At 53.2% G+C, this 27,269-nt stretch overlaps 5 protein-coding genes across 5 annotated transcripts; 1 reads left to right on the plus strand and 4 right to left on the minus strand.

Annotated features, from left to right (window-relative positions):
- Positions 1-5,547: 5,547 nt before the first annotated feature.
- PG997_012380 (uncharacterized protein) lies at positions 5,548-9,282 on the minus strand (the record flags this gene model as incomplete). The annotated part of the gene is made up of 8 exons (XM_066816694.1): positions 5,548-6,149; positions 6,217-6,929; positions 6,979-7,116; positions 7,172-7,653; positions 7,817-7,899; positions 8,023-8,357; positions 8,666-8,752; positions 9,101-9,282. 8 exons carry the CDS (start codon positions 9,280-9,282, stop codon positions 5,548-5,550), a joined length of 2,622 nt encoding a protein of 873 aa, XP_066662386.1.
- Positions 9,283-9,307: 25 nt separating this feature from the next.
- Positions 9,308-10,248, minus strand: PG997_012381 (uncharacterized protein; the record flags this gene model as incomplete). The annotated part of the gene is made up of 4 exons (XM_066816695.1): positions 9,308-9,459; positions 9,690-9,754; positions 9,974-10,073; positions 10,155-10,248. The coding sequence occupies 4 exons, from the start codon at positions 10,246-10,248 to the stop codon at positions 9,308-9,310; spliced, it is 411 nt and encodes a 136-aa protein (XP_066662387.1).
- A 9,140-nt stretch (positions 10,249-19,388) lies between these two features.
- PG997_012382 (uncharacterized protein) lies at positions 19,389-20,463 on the minus strand (the record flags this gene model as incomplete). The annotated part of the gene is made up of 3 exons (XM_066816696.1): positions 19,389-20,119; positions 20,173-20,272; positions 20,338-20,463. 3 exons carry the CDS (start codon positions 20,461-20,463, stop codon positions 19,389-19,391), a joined length of 957 nt encoding a protein of 318 aa, XP_066662388.1.
- Positions 20,464-20,860: 397 nt separating this feature from the next.
- On the plus strand, positions 20,861-24,532 carry PG997_012383 (mating-type switching protein swi1; the record flags this gene model as incomplete). The annotated part of the gene is made up of 3 exons (XM_066816697.1): positions 20,861-20,938; positions 21,002-23,411; positions 23,463-24,532. The coding sequence occupies 3 exons, from the start codon at positions 20,861-20,863 to the stop codon at positions 24,530-24,532; spliced, it is 3,558 nt and encodes a 1,185-aa protein (XP_066662389.1).
- A 1,985-nt stretch (positions 24,533-26,517) lies between these two features.
- PG997_012384 (uncharacterized protein) lies at positions 26,518-27,269 on the minus strand (the record flags this gene model as incomplete). The annotated part of the gene is made up of 2 exons (XM_066816698.1): positions 26,518-26,670; positions 27,114-27,269. 2 exons carry the CDS (start codon positions 27,267-27,269, stop codon positions 26,518-26,520), a joined length of 309 nt encoding a protein of 102 aa, XP_066662390.1.

Below are 27,269 nucleotides of genomic sequence, written 5' to 3' on the forward strand. Positions count from 1 at the left end.
GGGGGTCTAGGGGGAAACGATGGCTTGGTGATGTGTCGCAGAGAAATCAACAGAGAATCGACTTCATCGTTTCGAAAAGTTCTTGACATGCATTGCTGAGGGGGTGGTTGACCTAGAGGATTGAACGTACTGCCTGACGGGTTGTTTTCGACCGCCCGGGGACGCGTCCTGTGAACGGGCTTGTTTCTAGAATGGGAGGTTGTATAGGCCTACATTTTGCAGTTTGCGCATGGCCTCGACAAGGAGGGAGAACGAAGATAACGAGGGAGCTAAGGGAAGACATTATTGAGAATCGACAAGAGCTAGGCATAAACCCAATGTTTTCTAGATCTAGATAGCTATAACTGTGCTCACCCTCGTCGGTTGGACATCAAGCATTTTACACACAGATGTGTCTGTCTGTCGACGCAGACGGAGGCGCTGCGTGTCTTTCGCTCCACCCAAGACAGGCCGATATACAGCTCAATATCGGTTGATTAAGGGGACACGCCGTCTCGACTATCAAATTTCTGCATTTAACCAATGCATGTGTTATAGATGAACACCCGAAAGACATATATCGCACGATGACAGATACTCTACCAATCGCTTTTGCCCGAAGCCAGACGAGCTCAGGCACAGCTAAGCTTGATGATGTAGGAGGGTAAGTTGCACTTGAACGTCTGTATTGCTGCTGTCTTCGTCCCAGTCAGTGCCCGTCGACGCTGACATCGTCGGCTGACAGAGCTATGGCACGACGCGCACACCAACCCCCTCCTGATAGGAACTACAAGTGCAACCGTCTCGTCCGTTACAACCGTTGTGCCGTTTCCGTACCGTTTTGATTGCGTCCACCGTAGCCCAAGCAGCGCCCAAGTATGAGCTCTCAACTGCCGTGCCCTAGCTCGCGGTCCTAGCATGTAATGCAGTACGAGCCGGTGTAATGAACCGAGAAAGAGAAAGGGGAATAAGGTCGTGGCCGCCGTGAAAGAAGCCGAACAGTGCTCTCCAGGCTGTATCCACAACCTGCCTGCTTACCTTGCGGGAGTCTAGTCCGTGAGTGAGGCTCCAGGTACACACGGTGCTACAACCTGATAGGAGGGAGGCTTCCCCGCCTCGTCATGCGCTGCCAGCCCGCGGATTATCAAGATCCATGTCATCAGGACGAAAGGAAGCAAACTCGCTGCAGCTGTCTCGTCAAGTGCATGGTAGTAAGCGATGGCATGCATTGCTTTCGCTCGTGTCTCGCACCACCTTCGCCTGCTCCAGCGGCGCGACCTGGGTCCAGGCAAGCCCTTGCTTACGGCACAAGGGAGAGGTACCGCCTATCAGCTAGCTATCGCCGGCTCTCGTGTGCATACGAGGCCACATTGAGAAACCCGCCATTCCCTTCTGGGGTATCTCTCAGTGGGATCTCTCAGTGGGCCTCGACACCTCGGCTCCCTACGGCACGATGACGAGAGCGAGAGAAAGCGTCAGATCATACAGGCTATATCACTGGCCGTCTGCAGCGGAGGCAATGACAAAATGCCCGAATGCGACATCTCAGGTTCGGTTCCTGGGGATCAACCATGCATCGGTTTCCGTTGCTCTTGTACACCTTGCTGCGATTCTCCTACGCATGCAAAGTATTTACCAAGTGACGCAGCCAAGGGGTTCGTGGTTCGTGGGAGGAATTATCCAGGTCCTTCCCATTTCGAAGTGTGGGCAGAGCTCCATGATCTCATCACATAGTATTATTGACTTGCGAGGAGCCCATTGGATATATTCTGCAAAATATGTGCTGCGTAGAACGTGGGCCAGGCTGGCGGGCCATCCTCCGAAGCAGATGCAATTTAGGCAAAAGGATATCGATACATGCCCAGCCCGAGCAGGCATAAGCTCAGGTAAGCAAGCTCCTAGCAGTTCCCAGAGAACCGGGTTTAGGCCAGGTACCTCAAGTTGATGGAAACGCTACTAGAAGGGAGCAGGCAGTTGAAGATGCGTACTTGTGCATCCCGTGATTGATGGCTAGGCTCGGACTGGTAGCTCTCAGGGCCGGTGATGGTCAGGACTCCGGTCCGGAAACGGGTACAGCCTAGGCCAAGATATGCTTAATCGGATACTGATGGTTGAGGCATCGTCTGGTGGCATGACATAACCATGATCCATCCAGTCACCACAAGCCCTTACTGATGGCTCGTCCATACCGAGTCGTCTCTTGGGTGCCCGAAGATTTGGCAATTGCATCGGGAAGCCGGAGAGGGTGTTTGTGGTTGGAAACAAACAGCCAGGGACAGTGCAGGGTCGGTCGGATCTGGCTTCCTGGCTGTCGTAGCAATTGCAACGTGAGGTGACATCAGGCGCCGTTTGGAGTTCGGAAGTCGAAGAGTCCAAGTGCCAAGGGTCGCAACGGCGGCCAGTCAGCCGCGGGAGTCTGTTCTCCTTTGGCGGTGGTAGGTAGTTGCGTGCAAGGGTAGGGTCTGGCATTGGGATCTGCATCTACGATTTGGTATTGATGTTATGTTATTTGTTGGTGGTGGTGGTGGTGGTGGGCATGTGCATCAATCTTTGTCCCTTTCTCTGCCCAGGGCAAGTGGGGGCCCGTTCGGGCAATACCTTCTTACTGGAAACGAGCTTTGGATGCACCTGCCTACACGTACTTACATTGATGTACTTACCTCAAGCTTACTTAAGTACATCAAAGGTAGGTGCATTGGAAGTCAGTAGGTAGGTACATATGTACCGACCAGGGCAAAAATGTACCTGCCTGCTTTACTCTCAGTACCAGATGGGTATTCGGATCCCGAGCGCGACGTGGAAATATACCTCCAAGTCAAGTCAGCAAGTGGTCCGATGGCAATCAAATGTGCCAGAGAAGAGGGAAAGAAGAACAGAGAGAATAGAGAACCGGAGCCGAGAACAGCCCCGATGACAAGCAAAGCTGCATGTCTGCTGTTCGGCTTGGTAGGTGGTACTGGGCAGCTATCATCATCAACCTCAACCTTGTCTGCCTGTGCCTACCCTTTCCCCGGATGCTTGCTGAGATCAAATGCAAAGTAATCCTAAAGTGTGCGTGTGCGTGTGGCTGGGCTCCAACAGGCATATCTAAGTATTGATCAGTCATCCCGCCTGGTCTTCTCTTGGCACATGTACCCAGTGCACCCCAAACGGTGTCACAACCGTAGCTCAAAAGGGATGGCTGATGGGACAGCTTCCGAACATGCAAGCAGCAGCAAGGGGGAGAGAAATGTGCCGTCTAGCCCGATCCGGTATTTAGTTGTATGTGCATGTACGTCTTGCCTTATATGCGTATGAAGTTTGTGGCTGGAATCTCACTTCCTGGGGGCATCAATGACATGATTTGCCCCGTCGTCATCTTAACAAAGGTCTTCTGAGATACCCAGGGGAGGGGGGCCGCCAGGACTTTTTTAGAGACACGCAGCCAGGCAGGTACCAGGCAGGCGAGATCTATATGCCGAAGCGCACTCGCTTGCCAATCAGCCTGCCACCACCGACGGGACCTGGTCTTCCATCACACACCTTGAATGGACTCATAATACGATTGCCATGTAGTGTGGTAATGCGTCTGAATCTCAATATGGATGAAAACAGGGTGACCATCTCATCAAATCCCACACGTGCGAGGAGAGAGGGAGAGAGGAAGCGTGTCTGTTCATCATATCGCCATGACGGCCGAGTCCAGGTCTCCTCTCCTCTCCCCATCTATCATCTGTTATTTGCCTGTGTGAGCTGCTATAGGCCGGGCTTTGCATTTCGTTCGTATATCGTATATCGGAGATTGGGTTCGTCAGAGCGAGACATGATCCAAGGGACTGCGATTCGTAAATAATAAAAACAATTAACTCCTTGGTCTCCAGACACACAGAGCCGCCAGCCAGGAAGGCAGGGAAGCCCGGGCACCGTCAGGGGACATGCGGTGTATTGCTCGCTTGGCGACAGACGTGCCTACTTGAGCAGCCTTGGGCTATTTCGTCAGTAAACATGTATGTATGTATGTAAGAGGCCCATTCCGATCAGGTCTCGCTCGTAGCTTCAGGCGTGCAACAGCCCATGACGGCATGCGCTGCTGTGCTGGGTTGCACGAAACATATTCAAGCTTGATCCTGAACCACCCTTTTTGGGAGGGTCGAACCCCAGCCTATGCATAGGACTCGCTCTGATGGGTGTTACCCGACCTGCAGTTGTCATCTTTCTTTCGTGGGCGCGGTGCACCCTAAGCACACACCCTTCCCTCCCCCGCTTACCCCAGGATCGTGGCCATGGTCAAGGTCAAGGTCGAGGCCGACGCCGAGGGGCTCACTCACTTGCCCTATTCCTGAACCCGTTCGGCAGCCCCCAAGGTATCCGTTGCCGTGGAGGAGAAAATACCATGGCTTGTATGTTGCGTCTGAGCTGTGACATCCGAATGATCCGCTCGTATTTGGGTTCTGTATGTGGTTGAGACGAATGTTACCGCCACAGTGACATGTTGCTTGCATACTATGGGAGGGGAGAAGAGGGGCCACACGCACTACCGTTTCCCATTGGAGTACTTCCTGTCAGTACCTGTTCTTCTTCTAGTGCTGGATGGTACTGGATCGCCACTTCGCCAGGAAGCCTTTCTCGGCTTCGAACCACATGGTGGGTGAGTCATCATCGTGCGTGCGTGACACGAGCGAGCGCTTGGGTTAGACTCGCTTACAGTCTCAGTGGCCTCTCAGGCCTGTCTAAGACTGCTGAAACAATATCGGATTGTCCATGGTCAGCATCGCCGAGGGAATGGAGGAAGAACAATCTGCTCATATGAAGACGGTTCTCACCATGGCTTGGTGCTATACACGATACAATGCTGGTGTTGTGACAAGCGCATCCAGACAAGATCACTCAAGTTGCAGATATTATGCACATATATATAGTTAAATATATAGATGTATATATACTAATTCCCGGATTCGCAAATCTCGTTTCGCGAGATTCGCTCATCCCACACCGCATCAACGCAAGCCCAGCATCAAGCGGCTGCGGTTTCCGTGGCCTGTTAGAGCATTTCTCTATATACACCCACCTGTGTGTCAGGCCAGGCAGGTAAAAGGTTTTCCAGCCCCGTCCTCGGTGGCACCTGGCCTCGCCAGAGCTCTCCTTCCTTATCCCCATCGTGTCCATCCGTACATACATACATAGCCGTGCCCAATGATAATTCCCAATACCGTAAATTCCCCCTTCCCCTTTTGTTGCCTAAATAACCAAATAAGCATTCGTAAACATATCGCTTCGTGATCCACCAGCTCCAAATTCTCGGGAATTTGAGACGTCCACATTGGTTTCCACCCCGTATTCGTGTCTGCAAGCACCAGTGAATGCAAGATAGATGGGTAAACAAGATTGTTCTGAACAAAGGGGATATGAGGCGCACAGAAAGATAATAATAACACAAGAATTCGAAGAGACCAAAACACGCAGTGAAAAGGGGTATTTTGCGTATAGAGAGAAGCAAGGAAAAGTGAGAGGCGGTCTAGAGCTGTGGCGCCTGGTGGTTGTATGCGACAGGGTGGTATACCGACTTTATTAAGTCGACGTAGTCTCGGATCAGGTTGAATGGCCGTAGGGTTGCGGGCCAGGGCCAGCGTGCCCGGCCTGAGAGATACTCAAACTCCGCTTCCGCTTCAATGCCGACGAAGAGCTGCCGTAGCTATCCTGAGAGTACTCGTCGCTTCGATCGTTCGAGGCACGTCCCTGTCCAGCGGCCAGAGAACCGCCCCCGAAAGAGTCTCTCATCGGCGTGCGGGATGTCGGGCTGGTCATGTTCCCGTGTAAAGCTTGTGAAAAGTCATGCGGCGGTGCGATGGGAGCACTGATCTGCGGTATCGAGTAGTCATGGACGGGCCTTGAGCCTGGCGTTCGCGGGAGGGAGAAGTCGATGGGCGCTGACAGGGGTGCTGAGGGGAAGCTCGTCGTATAAGAAGAAGAGTTGCCGTATGAAGCTGTTGTCGCAGATCGTGGCGTCATGGAGGCTGCTCCCGTGGGTTGCAGCCCGGAGACGGAGCGATATTGAGTACGCAAGTCAAGTCCTAGCGGAAGAGTAGCCGAAGCAGCCCTGAGACGCGAGCGGCTTTGAGGAGGAGGCTGGAGTGTCGAGCTGTGGATACCCGAATAGCCCATATGGCTAGTGGGAGACTGGACAGGGTTGCCTATAGAAATTTATTAGTAAGCCAGTTCACAATCCCGTTGTTTCCATCGTATTCATTGCCTGCTTACTGGAATAGGAACTGGAGTCGTAACCCATGGGGCTGCCGGCGCCGCCACTCATCTGATCAGGCTGATAAACAGACTGGTGACGACTACCAGCCACGGGGCTACTGCTACCAGGTTGGTAATTGTTGAAGTCGATGGCATCGCCTTTCCAAGACATGCTCGATCTCAAGGGTGACTGCAGGTTCTCGGATCTGGATCTTGACATGGTCTCCCGCAGCTGCAAAGGTTGCAGTGGTCTGATCGGCTGCCTCGAAGAGTGCATCGGCATCCCTGTTTCGAGACTGTTTTGCCGCGCGAAGGGGTTGGATGTCCGCGGACCACTGCTCAAGGGGCTAGCTAGGTGGCTCGAATAGTAGCCACCTCGATCGGTAGACGGCGGCGACAAAGGAGAAAGAAGATCCGGATGGCCCATTGGCCCGGAAGTTGCGAATCCCAAGCCCCCAAAGCCTGGGCTGAGGCCAGTCGGGGACATGTGCTCCTCCGCGTCGCTCCGCCTTATCGTGTCAAGCATCAGAGGTCGCATCATATGGTCTGCGTACGATGCCGGATTGCCAAAATCCACGGGTGGAGTAATCGGCGTTCCGAGGGTGTGAACCGCTCCGTACGGCGAGTGGAGGGCTTGGACGTTGTCGAAGTCGTCTGGGACGGCCCGCATCTTGATCATTCGATCGCGGTCATCGGCTGTGAGGCGCTTGATTTTGGCTCGGCTGTGCCGCCTGTTAACAAGGTGTACTCTTGGGCTGGTTGCTTGCTGATAACTCTTACCGATTCTGGAACCAGACTTGGACCTGCCGGGGGCTCAATCCCGGGATTTCTCTGGATAGCCGTTCGCGGTGTGCTGCATCGGGATGAGGTTGCTTCGCGAATTCGCTCATGAGGAACCGGGTTTGTTGGTGTGTAAGCCTAGTAGTGGCGTTAGAAAGGAACCAGGAGCGAATGAGTCTTGTAGGTGAATTACCTGAACCGTTTCATCTTCCGTCGAGCCGCTGTGCGCTCAGCAGCAGTCTGCGGCGGGGCGTTGGGGTCCCCTTCTCCCTCAATCATCTCATCGTCATCCAGGACATCGTCATCCTCTTCCTTTCCCAGACTGAGGTCATCGTTCTCACCCATCCCCTCTGCAGCGCCATGTCCTTGCGCCCCGGAAGGACTCGTAGGCGCTGACTCGTGTGGCAGCCTAGACGCCTCTGTGTTCTCGTCGCGCGTCGGTTCTGCCTTCACCCTGTAGGAAGGGGCAATGTGTGGGTCAGACGATTCTTGAGTGGGCGATTCAACCTTGGGTGCTCTAAGCCCTAGTGGATCTAGAGATCGACCATGGCCATGTGGAGATCCAGGCGTGCCTTGGCTTGGTTGCGTGGAGAGAGCAGCCTGGGAGTTCGCTGGACGCTGCTGCTGCTGGGCAGAAGTCTCATTGCTGTTGGAGCCGGAGCCTTGCTCGAAAGACTGCGCAAAGAGGTTCGATTCCCCCGGGGAGGAACGAGTAGTGTCCCTGCCACTCCGGCTGTGTGGTCAAGGGACTGTCAAAATTCGACATGCGTGGGCTGGTATACAAGGCCCCGTATTTGCTAGACCAGTGGCTTTGCTCCGTATCAATTTGTCTGGTGACAAGCATTGGGAATGTCTTGAAGGGAATGGCGTATGATCTGACAGATGCAAGGAACGAAAAGACGACGACTCGATTCAAGGCACCTGTTGAGTGAAAGCTGTGCCTTTTTGTTGTTGTTGTTGTTGTTGTTGTAGCGAATGGGATGTTGTATCAAGGTTGTGACTTGAGGCCGAAGAGATGGCAGCGCCCACGTTGGAAGAACGTACAGATAGAGATGGTAAACGAGCGGCGGGCAAAGGTCGAGAGGACCTTTGGAGAATCTGAGCACTTAGAACCAGCAGTTACCACAGTCTTTTCTTCCCAATAGTCGAGAGTTCGAGGGGCGCGTCTATTGCCGTGAGATCGATGGCATCGATTCCTTCTGCAATCCAAAACCGGGTCAACCGTATTATCTTGCCGGAGCGAGGTGTTCCAGTTTTGATCGTCAAGAAGAACAAGGCCGAGTGATGTCGGGGTGGCAGAACATGTATTGGAGGCCCGTCCTGTGTCGAAAGGGTAGCCAGAGAATGTATGGGGGAGTCGTGTGAGGTTCAAGGCCGGGCTTGGTTGGGTCGTCAATGATGATTCGACGTGTGTTTAACTAGACACATGCCACTGCATCGTCCTTGGAGAAGAGCTGAGTATAGATTGTCGTGGGATGCGAGCTGGGGAGAGCTTCCTTGTATGGGAATAGGGTCTCTATAAATCAAAGAGGGTCATATGACAGCTCAGTGGGGTCGACCGCCTCAAGTTCCCTTGTACTGATGGGCCCAGTCATGTACTGTTGTTTGGATGTTATCCGTACTTGCAGCAAGGCAGTCCTTCAGGTAGATCCCTGCTCATACGGGTGACAAGAGGTGGAATTAATACCGGACAGAACCGCGAATCCTGGACGGAGAAATGCCCTGGCTGGATCCGAAAGGGTCGACAAGGACCGCACGGGCAGCCCGCTGGATACTTGTACTCGTAGTAGCGATCAGAGATCGGTGGTGAGGATGTGGATGTGGATGTGGATGTGTGGATGTGGATGCGGGCAACCTTGCACGGTACCTGGCTGGTTTACGGTAGGGATATTGGAAGGGAATATATGCACGTTTTAAGCTTCGTCAAATGAACCAAAAGCCGTGCCTTAACTGGCAACATCCGGCAATGGGTATATACTTCTGCGCGGTAACTACTGAGCCACACCCGCTCGTCGTGGACGACAGCAGGAGCGGCACTGTCTATAACCAGCCAGCGGATCTTGGCCATTGGGGATCTCGGCTGAATGGCTAATGCCGTGCCATGGTAGGGTAGTCTACCTACCAGACCAGACCAGGGCGAGGGCGAGGGCGAGGGAGAGAGAGCTTCATACCAAGGCGGCCCCAAGCTCTTTGGACTGCAGCGTACTTCTGTTGTGGGATTCGACTGGGCTGGCCCATGTGTGCAGGCTGAGGCTTTGAGGCTTCTCCAGATGACCGGACTACTACTGCTGCTGCTGCCACCATGTTTCATTTGCTCTGGCAATGCCTTCTAGAAACCGCTATACAGAGTCGACTGTTTCTGAGGTCCGCAAGTCAACCTCGCGAGATCTAGGAAGTACCATGGAGCTGGTGGTGGATCAGGCCCGGCGATTCCAGCACCAGTCTTCAAGCGGACGGCTTGCGCGAGAGCCGCGTCTAGTGCTGGAAGGGGGCAGTACATGGTAGAAATGGCAAGTACTTCGGCTGGTATAATTCTCGACGTCCCCATTGGTCCTTCATAAGACTTGGGCGCCGCGAATTCAGCGGATGAACGCATGAAACCGTTGTGAAGGGTCGTAAGCTCGCAGCCCAATAGGAAAACCGCACAATACACAGGGTGGGTGTGGCCGCTTCATTCTGCGGGGGAGGGCGCTTTCGATCAAGATACATACCGACCACCACAGCATACGGTATGTAGGTAGGTGTGCATAGTCTGTCTGCTTGGGGAGTGATGTGTCTGAAAATGGTAGGCAAGGAAGATGGTTAGTGGTGTGGACTAAGTAATCGACAAGGGATACTGGTCTGATGTCCGACCCCCTTGTCGGTGGAGAAACAAGGAAACTAAGATCATAGGAAGAGCATCCCTGCGGGCTGGCATCGGTATAGGACATGTACGTACCCTTCCTTGCGTTGTGGGCATTTGGCATTTAGCACGGCTAGCCAGCTAGCCGCGTACCTGGCCGAAAATGTGTCGATGCTCTCGTCAACACCATCTCCCTCCCCGTCGATTCGACCGATGCCGGGAGTGTGAGAGCCAGCTGTATGCTGGCAATCCACTGTAGGCTAACAATAGTAGTCCACGAACTCTATAGCCGTCGCATGAACCGCGACTGGTCTGTCTTTGCCAAAATAGTAACATGGTGCCGGCTTAGAGTTATGCATTAAGAATCCTCGCACGATGTTGACGAATCTCTGGCCAGCAAGGAACCTGGCGTCAATCCTTAGCGACATCTTGAGATGGTAAGATGTACACACATACGTACCCGACACCCCAGTCGAGGATTTGGGTAAGGATTGGGGGTTGAAGTGGTTTAGGATCTGACGGCCGTGTTGCTGGGCCTATCTTCGTTCCGAAATCAACCCCAGCCGTAGGAAAACATAGGTGGTGGGAATCTGCCCCGAATAAGCCGCAGGCTGATATGATGCGTTACATAGTCGGCAGCCTAGGCGGGTACGAAGATACCTCATGCAATGCTGTTGATGTGCGCGCGATCAATGCCGTGTGGATGGAGTTGGTGGTGTGTCGTGGGCGGGACCGACAGGCTAGGGGGAAGGGAGGGGTTTGGAGCCTTCGGTTCACCTATATTAACGGCGGAGAAACGGTATCGCTCAGTAGCGCTAGAAGCCCGCGAGAACAACTTCGAACAGCTCCATAGCCCTTGGGTGTTTCTCTGCCTGGACTCCCGGCGGTCATTTGGCGCTCAGCGATGGCGAGCCCGAGATAAAGGCATGGAGTACCTCGAGTACAGTTGGGAGGGCTTCGAGCGTGACTGGCAGCCCACGGTTTCATCACGGCCTTGGCGACGACCGGGGTTTGTTGCAGGGGTTTACTTTTACTGTATCTGGGAGGACGCTGATGATTGATGATGTTATGTTGACTCGTGTCTGCCCTGGAGCCCAAAGGAGAAATAAAAGGAGGTGCGCGGCGGGGATTCCCCTCCATCCGCATACAGGCACGCTTGTGAGAAAATGTCGCCAAGGGTGGTTGTCAAACGGTCTAAACTTATCATTCGAACATGTTTTCACTTGAGCCGGGTGGAGATGGCATACTCCCTATTTTTGACAGAAGCAATTTCCTTTCCGTGGGGATGCCCACGGTCTTTTGCGAGGGGCTCTCGCAGTTAGCAACCGTCGGTCGCTGGTGGCCCGCTTGCCTTGCAACTCTAGACGGGGCCATGCTGGCAGCAAAATCAACCTACACGTACGTGGGCGCAGCGTATCGCGTCGCAAGAAGCAACGAGAAAAAGAATCGAGAGTGCAACGGTTGGCAACGGCTGGACGCCGATGCAACGCGCCCGACAGAACAAAGAGAGAACTTGCTTCTTCATCGACCGTTGAAGGGAAGCGAGCAAGCGAGGCCCATCGTCGGCCGGCCCTGTTGGTCGAGAATCTGGCTGCGGTTGGCGTCCACCAATCGATTTGGGGGTTGTTGCACCATCTGGAGACGGGTGGCTCGGGGTAGCTGTACCTGCATATCCGTGCGAACATGTCCCCGTCGCAGAGTACACTATACCCGAATACACCACCAGCACACAAGGTGTGGTGTGAATCAAGGATGTCTTGCAGCGCGGGTGGCTGAGGATGACACAATTGCTGCTTTAAAACCTAGACTGTGTACATGCGAGGATTGGCCGGGGGAGGAGAAAATTGAATAAGGTAGGTACATGTATGTAGGATAATTATGGATGTAGTCGGAGTCGGGCAACGGCGTGCATTTTCGAAGTGGTTTTTTTTCTCCCCTGGCTGATCCAGATCGGATCGATCGTTGCCCGTCAACCTACGTAGCCTTGGCTGCCCGTGGTATACTGTAGATGCATACTAATAATGCACGCAATCGCCAGTTCTTTTCAGTATTTCCATCGGCGCCAGTCGCAATGGGGTATTTCCAAGCCCAGATTCGGTACCATATTATGAGATTTCATCCGCGTGCATGGGAGCAAGGGAGGAAGCCGGTATGCGTACTCCGGCCCGTAATATCGTGTCATCCATCCTCTCTGTCCGACCTAGCGACGGGCCTGCCAGTGCCGCAGTTATCGAGGCAGGGAGTGTGTGTGTGTGTGTGTGTGTGATAACTACTGCAAGTACCCCAAAAAAGAGCCTGCATTTGTATCAACTGTATATATCGACATATCTAACTACACTGCGAACTTCAATATTCGGTTGCTCAGGCATATACCGCGCAGCACGTGCGCGTGCGCCGCCGGCTGGAACCTTGAGGCCTGGCATATCCAGGCCGTCGGTGTCTGCCCGGTCGCGTCCTCGTTGCACCCAGTACACAGCACTGGACTATGTTGAGCTTTTTTCTGCTCCACGGTATGGGGTATAGCTGACGAATATCGTTCCATATTTCCAGACAGCGAGCGTACAAGCCACACGGAAATAAAGTCAACTGCGCCTTTGCGGCCCACGAGATTGTTTCTCTCATATTATATGCTCCCGGTGGCGTTTTCGGCGCGGTCCAACTGGCTGGCTACCTACTTGTTCGAGGTGTAATAAAACACCTGGTATCCCGGTCCAGCGAGTACCGCGACGACGGTCTAGAAGCCAGCAAGCAGGTAGCCGTAATTATCGGAAAGGGCCTGGGTTTCGGGTATCCCAGTGCTGATAGCATGTGCCTGTCGAAATGACATGTCCCAGTTGCGTATGCATAACCTCCTCCCGGCAGCGAGGATATTTTTGTACGTTTGCAGGGAAGCCTGAAGGATCCGACTGGAGTTTGCGCCCATCTCATCTCATCCCATCCCATCCCATCCCATCCCATCCCCATGTCGAACGGCAGCACAAGGTACTTGACCGACGGCTCGAATAAAGGCGATGCTGTGCACCACGGCTTGTACCACTTCACTATATCCTTGGAGGCCAAACTTCATTCAGAGTGACAGTGCTACCGAACCTTCAACACAGCGACGGCGCTAGCCACTAGCTAAAGTGGCATGCAAACGAGGCGTGACTGTCGTGATGGAGGCACGTCGCTCGGGGGCCGGGCCCTGTGACCCCGACGGCACCAATCAGGGTGGATCGCACCTTGGAAGCTCTTGGTTGTTTTTCCCCCTCTCCCACCTTGGAGGCGGAGCAGCAGCTTCGCTGTCACTATCCACCTCGCCGGATAGGAAGGGAGTTCGCGACACTGGCGGGTGGCCCAGCAGAACCTCAGATCCGGGATGGGAAATTGGCCCAAACCCACAGGCAACCCATGTTGTGATTTCAACAGGTATTTTCCCTTGTGAAGGGGAGAGAAAGCAGGCTGGCAGGCTGGCAAGCGGCGGCAGGGCCACCCTAGCGGGAAGGGCTTGTTTCACCATTTGCTGTTTTTCCAGATTTAGAAACAGGCAAGCAGGAGCTGGCTTTCCCAATTCGAAAAGATGGACTCGTGCGCCGTATTAGTACAAGTACGGCGTGCATTGGAAGGCTACGTTAGTGGGTTGTTGGCGGGAGGGCTGAAGCGGCGCGACGACCTGCCTCAAGTTCAACTCGTCTGCTATGGATGGCTCTTTTTGTTTATAGCTGCATATGTTTTGTTTCCCAAAGTCCAGTACCGGTAACCCAGTGGTTTTGGGCCTGGGGGACGCCTACCACCCCCGTCCACCAATCTGAATCACCACGCCCAGGCCATGCAATCTCACGACCAAAGCATGTTCCTGTGTACCTTTCCGCCGCGAGCCCACACGACTCCACCTTGACTGGCACCCCGTCCGTCGAGATCTGATGCCAGGATACGGCCATGATCAGCACACCCCGAGCAGGTAAAATGCTACAGTATCAATACGGTGTCTATAGTACGTGCATCCTATGATTTCTCCCTGCCCACCTCCAACCCACAATCCCAGGATCTTCCGCGCACCACCATCGGCGCCCGCTTTGATCTCTTTGATGTGATTCGGGATGTCACCATGATAATCAAAATAGAAAGCTTGGGAGCGCGGAGGGGGATCCCTTCGCATTTGGAATCTGCCCATGCAGCTGGCTAGCCCTTCCATCGTCCCCCTCATCCCTTTCAGTCCAGCCAGCCGTCCGTCGTGTCGTACCGCCATCCATCAAGGCCCGCCGGTTCGTGCTCTCGTGCTGGGACATTCGTGTGGCGCTACGCTACAGCCCGATCCGTGGCCGCCGCGTCCTTTGTTCCCCTTGCAACTACCGCGACCATTCCCAAAGCGAAACCACAGTAGCATCAAGATTTCCGAGATAAAGTGCAGTGGGGTATTGTATGACAGAATCATGTTGATTCGACATCGTTGGGCGCGGTCTTGGTCTTGGTCTTGGTCTTTGCTAGAAGTCGTCATCTACATGTACACACATACAGTGCCATCGAGAAGGCCAGGCCGGGCCATATCTCGGTGTTAATTGGAGGATAAACCTTCATAGCAACTGCTGCTGGCCTTGGTTTTTTCTGTGCTGTCTTTGCTTCCTTTCCTTCCTTTTCTTCTTCCGCTTCTTCTTGCACGTTGTTGCTGTCCAGCCGTCCAGCAAGCGATCAATTGCTAAGCGATGAGGGCAAAATCCTGATTTGCATGTTGCAAAAAGTTTGGATGAATGAATGACGGTCGAATCCGTCAGATCTCCGAGCGATTGAAACGGGGGAGCTTGCGGCTGACGCCTGAAAGGAGATGAGACGGATTTCGTCATGGACTGGAGACGACTACAGCGGCGGTCACAGCCAATTGCGGCAGTTATAGCTGTGATCTTTCTTTTTCCTTCTCCTTGACCAATGCTGCAGAGCCGTCGCTTGGAGAGGATGAAATGAGGGTGGTCAATTGCACCGGGGGCGCCCCGCCAACATCGCCGCGTCCTGTTCGATAACAGATCACATGAATTGATCTCAATCTCGCATATGCAGGCTAATGGAACAGACGAGCCCTTTGCTTTGGCGAGTATGTCTTGCCCAGCCATCGATCGTCGTTTGCTCCCCATGGCATGACAGTATCTTAGCGAGCCGTTGCGATGGTGGGGTTGAAACGAGCTCGCAGCATCGCATGTGGCATCGCATGCGGCATCGCATGAAGCATCGCATGACATCTTTCACTTCCATCTTAGGTAGTCTTCGTGGATGCCGGGGGCGACGGGGTGGTTGGATGGGGTAACGCCGGTAAAGAAGTCCGGTGATGGGATCTGTGAGTCTCGCCTGTAACCCGCGACCCGCTTCGGCGCTCCCGACTGTTTGCTACGTGGTTTTCTCCAAATAGATAGACTCTGCCCAGAACTCTGCCTAGTGTCTAGTGAGAAACCTGCCTGACCTAGCGCACCATTTGTCATTATGCTTCACCGGTGGCCGCTCCGCTGGAATACCTGCCTACCTACCTACCTACCTACCTAGACAGACATTGTCTGCACCACGAGATAACAATGGCAATGATGAATGCTGTCTCGTTCAGTGTATGCTGCCGCCTCGTCTCAGGCGCCAGGTAGGCGAAGCTAGCTCTCTTTCTCTTTCACTCGCGGCCCAGCGTGGCTGAGTCGCGTCTATCCACTTGTCTCCCTCCCTGCATCAAACATTGGTCTGAACAAGATGGGCTGAGGTTGGGGTTGAGCGATTCGCAAATCGGAGCAAACGAGCTCATCCATCCCCATCGGCTCACCTTGCTTGCTGTCCGGGTGAAGGCCGGATGGGGCCTGCAACGCGCACGCATCGTAGCAGCTGCACTGGTCTGGTTGGTGCCTTCAATTTCGAGGAGCAAGGGGGTTCTGGACCTGCAGAGCCTGCCCGGGCTGAAGTCGATTCCATATTGCCTTAGCATGGATCACCCTCGATTTTCTCCGCATCCTCCCCCCTACCAGCCTTGACGAGATTCACATATATTGCAAACCAAACATAGGAAGGGGCACCTCCCTTTGCGCGACGTGCGCTAGTACGTGCGAAGCCTACAGATAAGATCTTGACAGCCCATCCACTTCCTAGCTGGCGCCTGTTTGAAAAGAAGCTTTGGCTTCAGAGTTTGACAGCCCACCATGTTGATACAGGTAAGACCAGCTTCCGAGTAGCTGGTGTGTGTCTGTGTGACTGGCCCGCAGTCCACCTTGGTCCCCGTGAAACAAGTTTACTTATCAAAAGAAAGCATAGTCGAACGGCTACGCCCGGTATCCTCATCCCACTCACTCCTACAGTGGGTATGCCCAGCATCACGCGAACGGGCAACGGAGATTCCGTTGACCAAGTTGGCACGACGCTGCGGCGCAGGTGGTGGCCTCTGGTGATGTATGGCATAATGGGGGTCTACGACGCGCTGGCAAATCCGGCAAAACCCAAGCTCGACACGCGGCAAGCCAAAGAAGCGAAACATGGTGCCCGGCTTGGGGTTCACGACCAATGGTAGCAAAAAAGCCCACGCGTCGGCGTCATGCCGACCTCATGAATGTGAGTGCTACCATTGGCCTTGCCGCGATTTGAAACCTGGCTGTATGGACGACGAACGAATTCCACGCGGCGCGCCTACTGCCGTGGTGCGGGTTTTGGTAACGCGGCTGAATCAGCGAGATCCGCCTGAGCTTGAAGATAGGGGATGTAAGCAGTGTCACCCATGCATGTCTCTCTTTCTCCCACCACTGGGTCAAGGCTGACGATGCATGAGAGCCGACTTGCCAGCCTGCAGCCCGTATCAATACGAGCGTTCGGTGTTTTCTGCCGCGCTACACGTCTGCACATGTTCCTGCCTACCATCCCATCAGGCTATACTTATTGTCATCGCTAAGTCCTGCTCGCTAAGTTGATGATGCATCGATCCCTGGTCCCTGCAAAGGCTACCAGAGTGCGAGATCTTGTACGCCATGGGCCATTGTTTCGCTGATTATCACGCTGTGATGAGCTCGAGTTCGGCGAATCGTGCATACGCTGGCGGCACATTTTACACTGTAATAACTGAATGGCGTCAAGGACGCCAAGGGTACTGTTTCCCTCAACCCCCCTGAAGCTGTTCTTGGCCTACTGCCTGTCGTCTGACGATACATGGCCATTGCTGCAAGTGCGAGATATCTTGATGGCGGCCAAGTATTGAACCAACCCCTGAGACAGCATTAGTCTTCTATCACAACAGGCGATGAGTGCGTCATCTCGATCTGGGCTTCCCGCTCACACTCTCGTATATGCAATCAAGCAGCACCCGTTTTTTGTAGCCACGAACTCTCGGTACTTCCAAGCTCAAGTCGCTACAAGTGAATATCCCCCACGTGCCCCCTTTCTATCAGAAGTAACTAGGCGATCGATCTGAGAATGGGCTATACACCGGGTAATAAGAGCTTCGAAACATTGCTCCTAGTAGATCAATCCACCCACTTCTCTCCTCAATCTGGGATTTCCGCAAGCAAATAAAGACCCCTTCCCCTGGAGGGTATGATTCTTTGATCATAATCCCCGCAGGCTCGCCTAGGTTGCTCCTCGCATGGGGTTTCCACTATTCCCCCACCACCCCTGTATTGGATAGATGTGTCATGACTATATTGACCTACTCCTTCGTTAATGGATTATCGTGGCTGTTGACTGGTGTGCTCGCCTAGGAACGCTGAATGTTGCAAAGAATTGTATCGCGCTCGCTCGCTTCTGACTCTTCAGCACCGCCGCGTCTCGATCTGCGTGCGACAAGACATCGACCGAACCCATGTCCTCCAGAACGTCAGTCATCTGTCTCGGCCGCATCTTCCCAGGTTCTGAGGGCGCCAAGTCTAAGCAACTGACGCGAATAGACAAAGGAGGTGGGTGGTAGCTGGCTGAATGCCGTCACTCTCCGGGCTGACGACGACGCCCTTCCAGGGGAGTAGCTGGCTTTTCGATACGCGAGGTCCTGTCGCAGGTTTCAATGAGAACCACTTCTACCTCCATGGATTAAGTCAGATGTGCAGACGCCGTTCCGACCTTACCGGGAGCTGTAGTCCGTGGACGAGCAGTCCTCCGCTGCTGTGCTATCAAGGCACCGTATATCGTATGCTGTGATACTCCGGTTTTATTGGCCTCGAGTGGCAAGGAGCCTTTCATCACAAACCCCTGATGTTACTTCACTCCCTGGCTGCGGCTATGAGACAGCCGGGCCATACGCTCATTCGTTGAACTCCCCTACCTACGATAGGTAACCGAGTGTACATCACCCTCCCCGTAGTAGCATTGCTCCAAGAGCGATTGCCGTGACCTTTGGCTCGTATTGGTCAAAAAGAGCAGCAGATACAATATCTAAGAATGAAAAGGGGCAGGCATGCAGACAAAAATGCAGGCGGCACGTACGTCTCCAACTGGGTGGTGTATTGCTTCTGTGCACGAAGAGCATCCTCGACTAGTTGTACACAGGGGGCGCGTGGACCTTGCCGAGTATAAATGCCGGTGCTGCATACGGCGCTCCGGTGAAGATGGTTGACGAGCTCTCAGCTACCCTGCCTGGTGGTGTATGCGGTGAAACTCAATCGACCGAAGACTGCAACAGGGTGCTTCTTTTGTGAAAAAAAAAAAACCAAAAAAAAAGAAAAACCAAAAAAAAACCGAGATATTAGAGGTACCGGCCAGCAGTGAATGGCTGATACAACAAGCTGTAAGCCCTCGCGGATCCTCATCGCCCAGCGGCCTAAGTACCGGTGGTGCTCTGATGTCCGTAGGACATGCCTGACTAGCATCGCTACTGCGTTTCTGAAGTAAACAATGTACATGTTAATGATGCGATATACAGTAACTTAGCGCGCAATCGAATTTGTTTATGGCCTCATATCTCGACGGGAGACTGTAAGGGGCCGTGTGGGGGCGGCAGAGCATCATGTTGACAACAAGTGACAGAACGTTACTATTTGATCTTGGTTCAACTTGACTTCGGAGTTTGAATAACAGTGGCTTCCCCTGTTGCTATAACTTGCCTCTTTCCCGTGCCTTGATTTAGACGAACATATATCTCTCCTCTAATCCAAACGAGAGGGAACGATTCGCAGTTGGCATGTTGTTGTTGGTGCAAGCACACGAACTCGACATAGCCGGCTATTTTCTCCCTGGGCCTCCAACATACCTGAACAACATTTCTTCCACGAGGTGACTATTATTATCATTACGAAGACTTCGGCTTGCGGCGTATATGTAATGCTGAGCTCCCCGTTCGCGAACCTGAACTTGTCGTCGTTCCTGCATGAGTCGAAGTGAACTAAACACGGCGACGCCATAAAAGCGTAGCAGCTATCGGGGCCCCGCGCCACATATTACATATTTGAAGGCATGAATTTCCCCAGGAGGTAAAATACGAGCTTCCAGTGTGCATGCTGCAAATGTATCTGTCTCGTTCTGGCCATAGAGACACGCAGTACCTCGTCAAAGTTCGGAACATCATGAATTGATACAACAATAGTGTATTTGATTGAAAGGGATAGATTGACCTTGAATTTCACATCAGACCAGTAAGTGCCCGCTTGGATATTCATCAGTAATCATAGAAACCCTTGCCACTCTTCTTTCCCAGCCACCCAGCATCAACCATCTTTCCCAGAAGCACACTCGGCCTATACTTTGAGTCACCCGTTTCTGTGTGCAGGACCTTCATGATAGCCAAGCAGGTGTCGAGACCGATGAAGTCGGCGAGTTGCAGAGGGCCCATCGGCACGTTGGTACCGTTCTTCATGATGGCGTCGATGGAGTCCCGGTCACCGACCCCAGTCTCGAGGCAAATGACAGCCTCGTTGATATAGGGCATGAGTATACGGTTAGCCAGGAAGCCAGGAGCATCTGCTGACACCGAGGGGATCTTGCCCATGGCCTTGCAGAATTCCACGGCCGTGTTCAAGGTCTCGGCGCTCGTCTGGAGGCCGCTGATGATCTCGACACCCTTCTGCACGGGCACGGGGTTCATGAAGTGTGTGGATACGACACGGGAGCTGACCGACGTGTCCTTGGGGTCCTTGGTGGCCGCGGCAGCGATTTTGGTAATGGAGATGGACGAAGTGTTAGTGGCTAAGATGGTGTGCTTAGGACAGACCTCGGCTAGCTTGGCGAAGATGTCGAACTTGAGCTGGGGGATCTCCGGGACGGCTTCAATAACGAAATCGACCTCGGAAAGATTATCGATAGACGTGGAAGAAGTCAGCAGCGAGCGAGCCTTGTCCGCTTGCTCCTGAGAGATCTTCTGCTTGGAGACATCCTTGGTCAGGAGTTTCTCTACCGCCAGGGTTAGTTCCGACTCTCGAGCTCATGAACACGGGGGCACCTACCGGCAAAGCCCAATCCCTTGTCCAGGGAAGCTTGAGAGGTATCTATAAGCGTCACGGGAACTCCAGCTCTCTGAGCAGCCACCAGCGCGATGCCCAGGCCCTGTGAGCGTTGGTGAGTCTTCTGATATACTTGAGGTTTCCAATCACATGCCGAGGTCAACTCACCATTTGTCCCGCCCCGATAACACCGAGCCTATTGACCTGAGCAGCGTACCTGGCGGACGCAGAGCTGAACATCCGCAATTGGCCCTTGAGCTGCAAGGCGCTTCTTCTCATGAGTATATTCGCCATTGTGTGGTATTTTGTTCGCCGGGTTATGATTTGAAGGTCAGATGGCTGCCGTCTGGCTGGAGTTCACTTCGGATTAGGTATGGACAGACATGCCCTCGCCTCTAAAGCCGGGGAAGCTGCTGGCTAGTCCGGCTAGACTCGGTACCTGGAGCTCGGGCTATTGCGCCCTGGGGAATCTTGCACAGCACTGTACAGCTGTCTGTACGTACCTATGTACTTTACCCATTCGTCCAAGGTGGGGCTCTTAACGCGTCTTCCACTTTCCCAGACGCGTCGTCGCGGTTTTCCCATTAAACCATTAAAGTGCCCATGCAGTTGGACGATCGTCAACGCCCGCGGCCGTGAACTTGAACAGACTTGCCTTCAAACCTTGGGAGTCATAATCGCTCATCTCAAGATGGAGGCTTCAGAAGGTGGCCCGACAGATGTTGTACATCCCGAAGTTCGGGCGCATATCAACAGTCTTGTGTCTGCAGTGAGTAGCTCCCATACTGACTACTTGCGCCCCTTCAGAATGACACTGACCATTACGACGTAGCTTGGTGGTTTCAGCGCCGACGATGATGGACGATACGTGCTGGGAGACTCCGCCCTGGAGGTTCTCCGCGACATCAAGAAATGGATACGCTTCTACGACGAAAAAACGAACCGAATGGATGTTGCCCGATGCCTGGCCGAAGCGAACCTAATCGACGGCGACTTGCTCCATATCCTCGCCACCTGGTCAGAGAATGCAAACGACAACAAGTTCAAGGCCCGAGTGGCTCTGGCTTGCATAGAGATTCTAGTACCCCTGAGCTGGCCGTTGGATCGCAATAAGGAAGAGATGACTGTGAACCACCATCGGCACATACCAGTTCTGCAGCTTGCCCAGCTTGCCTACAAACGATCCATCATCAATTTCGACGCTGCCCAGATCTTACACACCGCCGTTCGTGTGGCCTTGCCATCATTAGCGATACCGAGAAACGACCGGAGCACCCGCGACGAGGGTATCATCAAGCTTGTGCTGCTTTTTCTCCGAAATATTGCAATGATTTCGCCTCCTCCGGGTGTCACATACGACGGCGACGAGTCGCAAATATCGCGGTCTGCTCTAATCGACGCATTATCGTACCAGGACATCCTTCTAACCATACTGACGATTGCGTCAAACATGGGAGAGGACTTCAACCAGGAGGGCTTAGTTGTGATGGAGATCATCTTCCATCTAGTCAAGCGTGTCAACATCAGCCAGCTATTTATGGACGACAAACAAGTCGGCAAGGCCAAGTCCGATGAACTGACAACGCTGATGCAGAAGGAGGCTGCAATGCACAGGTCTCATAATCGGAAAGCACCGACACGACATAGTCGATGGGGAAGTATGCTTTGGGTGAAGCGGGACGATGGCAAGGTATCCACCATATCTGGCCAGGACGCCCTTGTAGATGCTGCAACTCGGGAGCAGAAGATGGACAGTAGCAAAGTGTATAGGCCGCCCAGGAGACCTAGGAAGGAAGAGATGGAACCGAAAGACCTCGGACCGCGGACCTCACTAAACTCCAGAGCTCGCGAACAGCTGCGCGGCTTTGTTGAAGAATTTCTCGACTCCGGATTTAACCCCCTTTTCATGCATGTCCGGAAAAAGCTGGACGAGCAGAAAGACTATGTCTTCGAATATCACCATCGCCAGTTCTTCTATCTTACATCCTGGTTCCTTGAGGCCGAGAGAGTACGACAAAAGGTCGCCAAAAAGGGCAAGAAGGACCAGAACAATGAAAGCGATGTCGGGACTTTCAACCTTGTTGCCGGTGTTCTGAACCAGGAAACCTTTATCACGCTAAACCGAGCCATGGGAGACTCAATGGAGAACAAGAACTGGCCCGAACTCTCTGCGGCAATGAGGTGCTTTACTCAGATCCTCCTCACCGTCCAAGAGATGACCGAAACCGGCAATGAGGAGGATGAGGAGATCGCAGAGAACATTCTTGGCCGCATTTTCTACGAAAACGAAACACACGAGAGGATAGCGACGATTGCTCGGAACTTCAAGGACCAAGGCTTCGAGTTTCTCGATGCGTGTACGGAGCTAACACATACGTACTTGAGGGTATTAGAGGCGTATTCCAAGCAGAACGTGGATATGCAGGTGCGTTCGCGCCGTCGTACTCGCAAGAACAAGAAGGCTGCGAAGGCGGCGGGCGAAGATGACGAGAATCCTGTAGCAGAGGATGAATCCGAAAACGACGAGGCCAGCGCTGAAAAGACAAGTACCGAGCGCAAGTTCCAATTTGGCACATTTACCAACAAGTTCACGCAACAGGGTGTTGTGGACACATTTGTCCATTTCACCAAATTTTATCATGACCTGAACGATTCGCAGCTCAAGCGTGCGCATCGATATTTCTACCGCATTGCATTCAAGCAGAACATGAGCGTCATGCTTTTCAGGGTTGACATCATCCACTTATTCTACAACATCATCAAGGGCCAGGAACCCCTTGACAAGCAATGCAGCGCGTACAAGGAGTGGGATGAGCTGGTGAAGCAAATTCTCAAAAAGTGCATACGGAAGATTGAAGAGAGGCCGGCGTTACTCATCGAGATGCTCTTTTCCAAGATCAACGCGACCGCTCATTACCTGGAATACGGCTACGAGAAGCAGACAATATCGTCATCTAAACCCCGGTCAGCTGCCGAGCTCGAGTTTCGACACATTGTCGACCATGACAAGCAAGTTGCTATTGCTGTAGGCGTCTTGCTAGACAAAGAGTTGTCTCATCACATTAAATGGGTCAAGAGCCAATTGGCTGTTGCTGAGACCGAGCGCCGAGCATGGGAAATTGCAGAGATGGCAATGCCGTCCATCGAGACCCCCAAGGATAAGGATACTGCCGAGTCCGCGGATCAAAATGAGGACACTGGTCTCAACGAAAATCGGCCGGCAAAGGAGCCACCACCCATCTGTAAGTCCTATCTATCCTGGACAAAAGTTATGCAATACTAATCAGAAACAGTTGTCCGCCCTGATGACGATGCGCGTAGGACAGCCATGTTCAAGAACTCTCACCTCAGGCTTCTTATGAAGCTTGTCGGGTTTCAACGCCTTGACACGTCCGTGGAGGAAACGCCAAAGAGCGAATGGATCGTCCCGTCGTCTTACACAGCTGATCAGCTCCAGGAGTCCATAGACTTGATCAACAAGGCCGAATTTGACCCGCCCACTTTCGAGGACGGTGCTTTGGCTGAGAATCAGCTACGGCGGAAGACTGCGCCCCGAAAGAAAGCCGTCTTTGATGATGAGGATGAGAATGACGGGGACGAAGACGAGAACCTTTTCCCTGCCGGCGGGCCGACCGTCCGTAAAGTGATTGACGAGAATGGAGAGAAGCCGAGGAAGATACGAAAGCGCCGCCGGCGAGCTAGTAACTCTGAACCGCTCGACGACGAGGAGCTGGAGGAGAAAGCGCGCAAGCGCCGTGAGCGCGAGCTGGAGAAGGCGCGCCGCTTCAAGAGTGACGTATACGTCCACGCCAGCGACGACGAGACAGATGACGAGCGCGATCGCGAATTCTTCGCCAACGAGGAGCGGCTGAGGCAGAAGCAAAAGGCCCTGGTGGTTTCGGTCATCAACAACAACAAAGCCACATCGTCCTCGCCGCCGCCCAAGGCGACCTCGGTCAAGCGGAAAGCACAGGTTCTGCTGGATGACGACAGCGAGAACGACGACTTGCCCATGACCCAGGATTCGGCGACGTCGAGCCGAGGACGTCGTAGAGTCGTTGCCGACGACGATGACGATGAAGATGAGGCCAGCACGTCTGGGACCGACGATACACCGGTCTCGTCCGGCGGCGGCTCCCCTGCCCCTGGGGCCAAGAAGAGGCGGCGCCGCATGCCCAAGGAGCCGGAGCCGGCCCGCCCCGAACCCGAGGATCTGGCGGCCAGTCTTGGCCTTGCCGTTGATACGGAGATGGCGGACGCGGACGGAGATGAGGAGGAAGAGGATGTCGTTTCTAAGCAGGCGCCGAGGCGGAGAGCAAAGGGAAAGGCTGGGTTCATTATTGATAGCAGTGATGAGGAATAATGATGAGGAGATGGTCTGCATGAGTACTGGACTGGGCATAAGCATGGGCGTTCTGGGATTCTGGATACTCTTGCTGGAATGGAATGGCATGTACATCATTGAGCGCAAACTATGTGTTAGATAGCTCAGGTATAAAGGTTTCACGTAATGAACATGGTATAACCCAAACGCCACATCCCTCTAAGACCAAGATTTGCCCAAACAGGTGTATGTCCTGACTTGACCTTCAAGCCCATGTTGTAGATGTTTCCATTGGTAACTAACTGCACGTTAAAATTGGAATCAACACTCGAATAAATGTTCATTCCATTCTCAGCCAGCGCTTCACAATTTGGGAGGCGTTTATTCCAGTATACATTAAAGCTTCTGTTACGGAATAGTGCATGCGTTGATAGATTCAGCCGAATGCGGACCGTACTAACCTTGCTATACTCTACCTAGCCTTCTCTTCTGGCCTATCCTACGAGATGCATCATCACCAGTATCTCCCTCCCTATGAGGCAAAAAGGGCCTCTTGATGGTTTTATGGCATCATCAAATTACCAAAAAATCAAAAAGATAAATTTGTAGGGGTCTTGCCGGGGATCGAACCCGGGACCTCTCGCATGCAAGCATCAGGGTTGACCCTAAGCGAGAATTATACCACTAAACCACAAGACCGAAACCCCTGCTTACTTAGTAAGCATTTGTTGTTGAAAGATAACCGCCAAAAACAGCCTAAGTAAATGGTCACCATGAAAAGCTGCGCAACCGGCCAACCCACCTGCCAACCCCTCGTTTATAATGGAAAAGCTGGGTTGGCGACGACAAGAGCCACGATTGAAGAGGTGGATGTCTGCTCGAGGCGGGTCTCTAATCAATAACACCTTCCCCATCGGTGATCGTCTTGTGGGCAACCGAACTCGTGGGTCTCTAATCAATAACACCTTCCCCCATCGGTGATCGTCTTGTGGGCAACCGAACTCATGGGTCTATCTTGACTGGAAGATAATAAAAAAAAAAAAAAAATCGTAGCGTGTTGTGGTTCCGTAAAGTCTAGTGGAGTTAGCATGATCTCCAAATACCATCGAGATGACCAAACCCAGTGGACCTTGGGATGCTTTTGGGCAACAACTCCAACAACAAATTCCATCGATTCGCTGGTTGTAGCCACTTGGTAAAAAACGCGATTACATGAAATCCCCATGCAATAATCGTAGCTGCTCGCCATGTCATTGAACTTTGCCGAATCTCATACAATAGTCTACATGGAGACTCATCATCAAGCATCAGGTGCCTGCCATATGGGCATGCGTGCTTCGGACTGAGAGGTATGGGTTCAAGAAGATACGACTTCCCGGTAGTCCATCCATTGACGAAAGATGCCAGGGTAAGCAATGAGAGCCAGCTCCTTGGCCGCATAAGGGGCCTCGGAAATCGGGCTACAGGCACATGATATCGCCCCTATCTGTGTGTCGTCTTCAATGTTGCCTATGTTGGTCAAATAATTGCCCAGCAGTTTCGGGAGTACTTTGATGCGCAACGGAGGCACGGGTTGGTGACATTGCCAACAGCTCTGATCCGGCGAACAATCTCGTCGTGCGTCCCTTTTGATCTGACGGGAAGAGGTAGGAGACTTCCTGCCCCCAGAGCTAAGGTTTTCGACCCAAAACAGCTGACGGCGAGGTCCATGCCGCTGATTTCCAACCCCCGACGCCGGCCGCTCTTCCAATGGCCACAAAGGCAGGCGTCCCGGAACGCCACGGTTTTCATGAGACACATGGTGGCGAGACGCAAATGAAATGGAAAGAAGGTTGCCGCATCGTAAGGTCGACCGACAAGACCTAGCGTGTATATATGTAGTGAGTTAGGAGGTACTTGGCAGAATTTGCGATAGGCGGTTATGTTTTACTCACAGGCGACGACGAAGTTATTCTCTCCGTAGAAAATCGGCATGGTCTCGTTGTGGATCAGCTTGCAGACACGCAGCAACGAAGCATGCGCTTTCACGCAGCGTCCATCCTTTGCAGATCCGGAGCGGCCGCAGCAAGCTCGACTCGGTCTGCAGAAGTCGCAATGGCAATTGGCTGGTAGATTGGGGCCTCGGCGATGATGTAGATGAGGCGGTACGAACAGCACCCGGGGAGCACGAAGCACGTCTTCGTAGATCTGCACCCTTAATTCGGCGGGAAGTCTAAGGATCGGGGAATTGAGTGAATTAGCCTATTTGGAAGCTGGTTGGTTAGCGCATAGGAACTCTCTGTGATGATGCCTTCACCGTCTGGTCTTAGCATCTGATGATGCCACTAGTTAAGACCTGCATTGCAGCTACGGGCGAGTCGTGGCTAGTGACGTGCTTGCAAATGAACCACCGTAGTAGTAGATGTGAAGCCGGTATCGTGGATATGTCAGTGCTAACGTATGGAGAGGAGCCTCGGAGATCGAATCAATCCTCCTCCAACAGACGTCATGGAGCACGAGTTGGAGATTGCGGGGAAATGTGGAGAGAAAAACCCCCACCGCCTTGTCGAGACGTGACAGACTGGCATGTCCCTTGAAGCAAAGTTTTTCAAAATCAGGATACAACCACTACATAACTCACCGGGCCGATCTGTTGCTGTCTTTGAGCCATCCAGCGACGATGTTCTCGGGCGGCCATGGGTGTGGATATGGGATCATTCTGCGCGCGAGCAGCGCGGGGAGGGATCGATGCTGCAGGGCATCGCATGACTTTGCGAGGCGCATCGGGATTGGCCAT

Source organism: Apiospora hydei, assembly GCF_038363865.1.
Source record: "Apiospora hydei strain CBS 114990 chromosome Unknown utg000009l_segment0_segment0, whole genome shotgun sequence".
Classification (NCBI taxonomy): domain Eukaryota; kingdom Fungi; phylum Ascomycota; class Sordariomycetes; order Amphisphaeriales; family Apiosporaceae; genus Apiospora; species Apiospora hydei.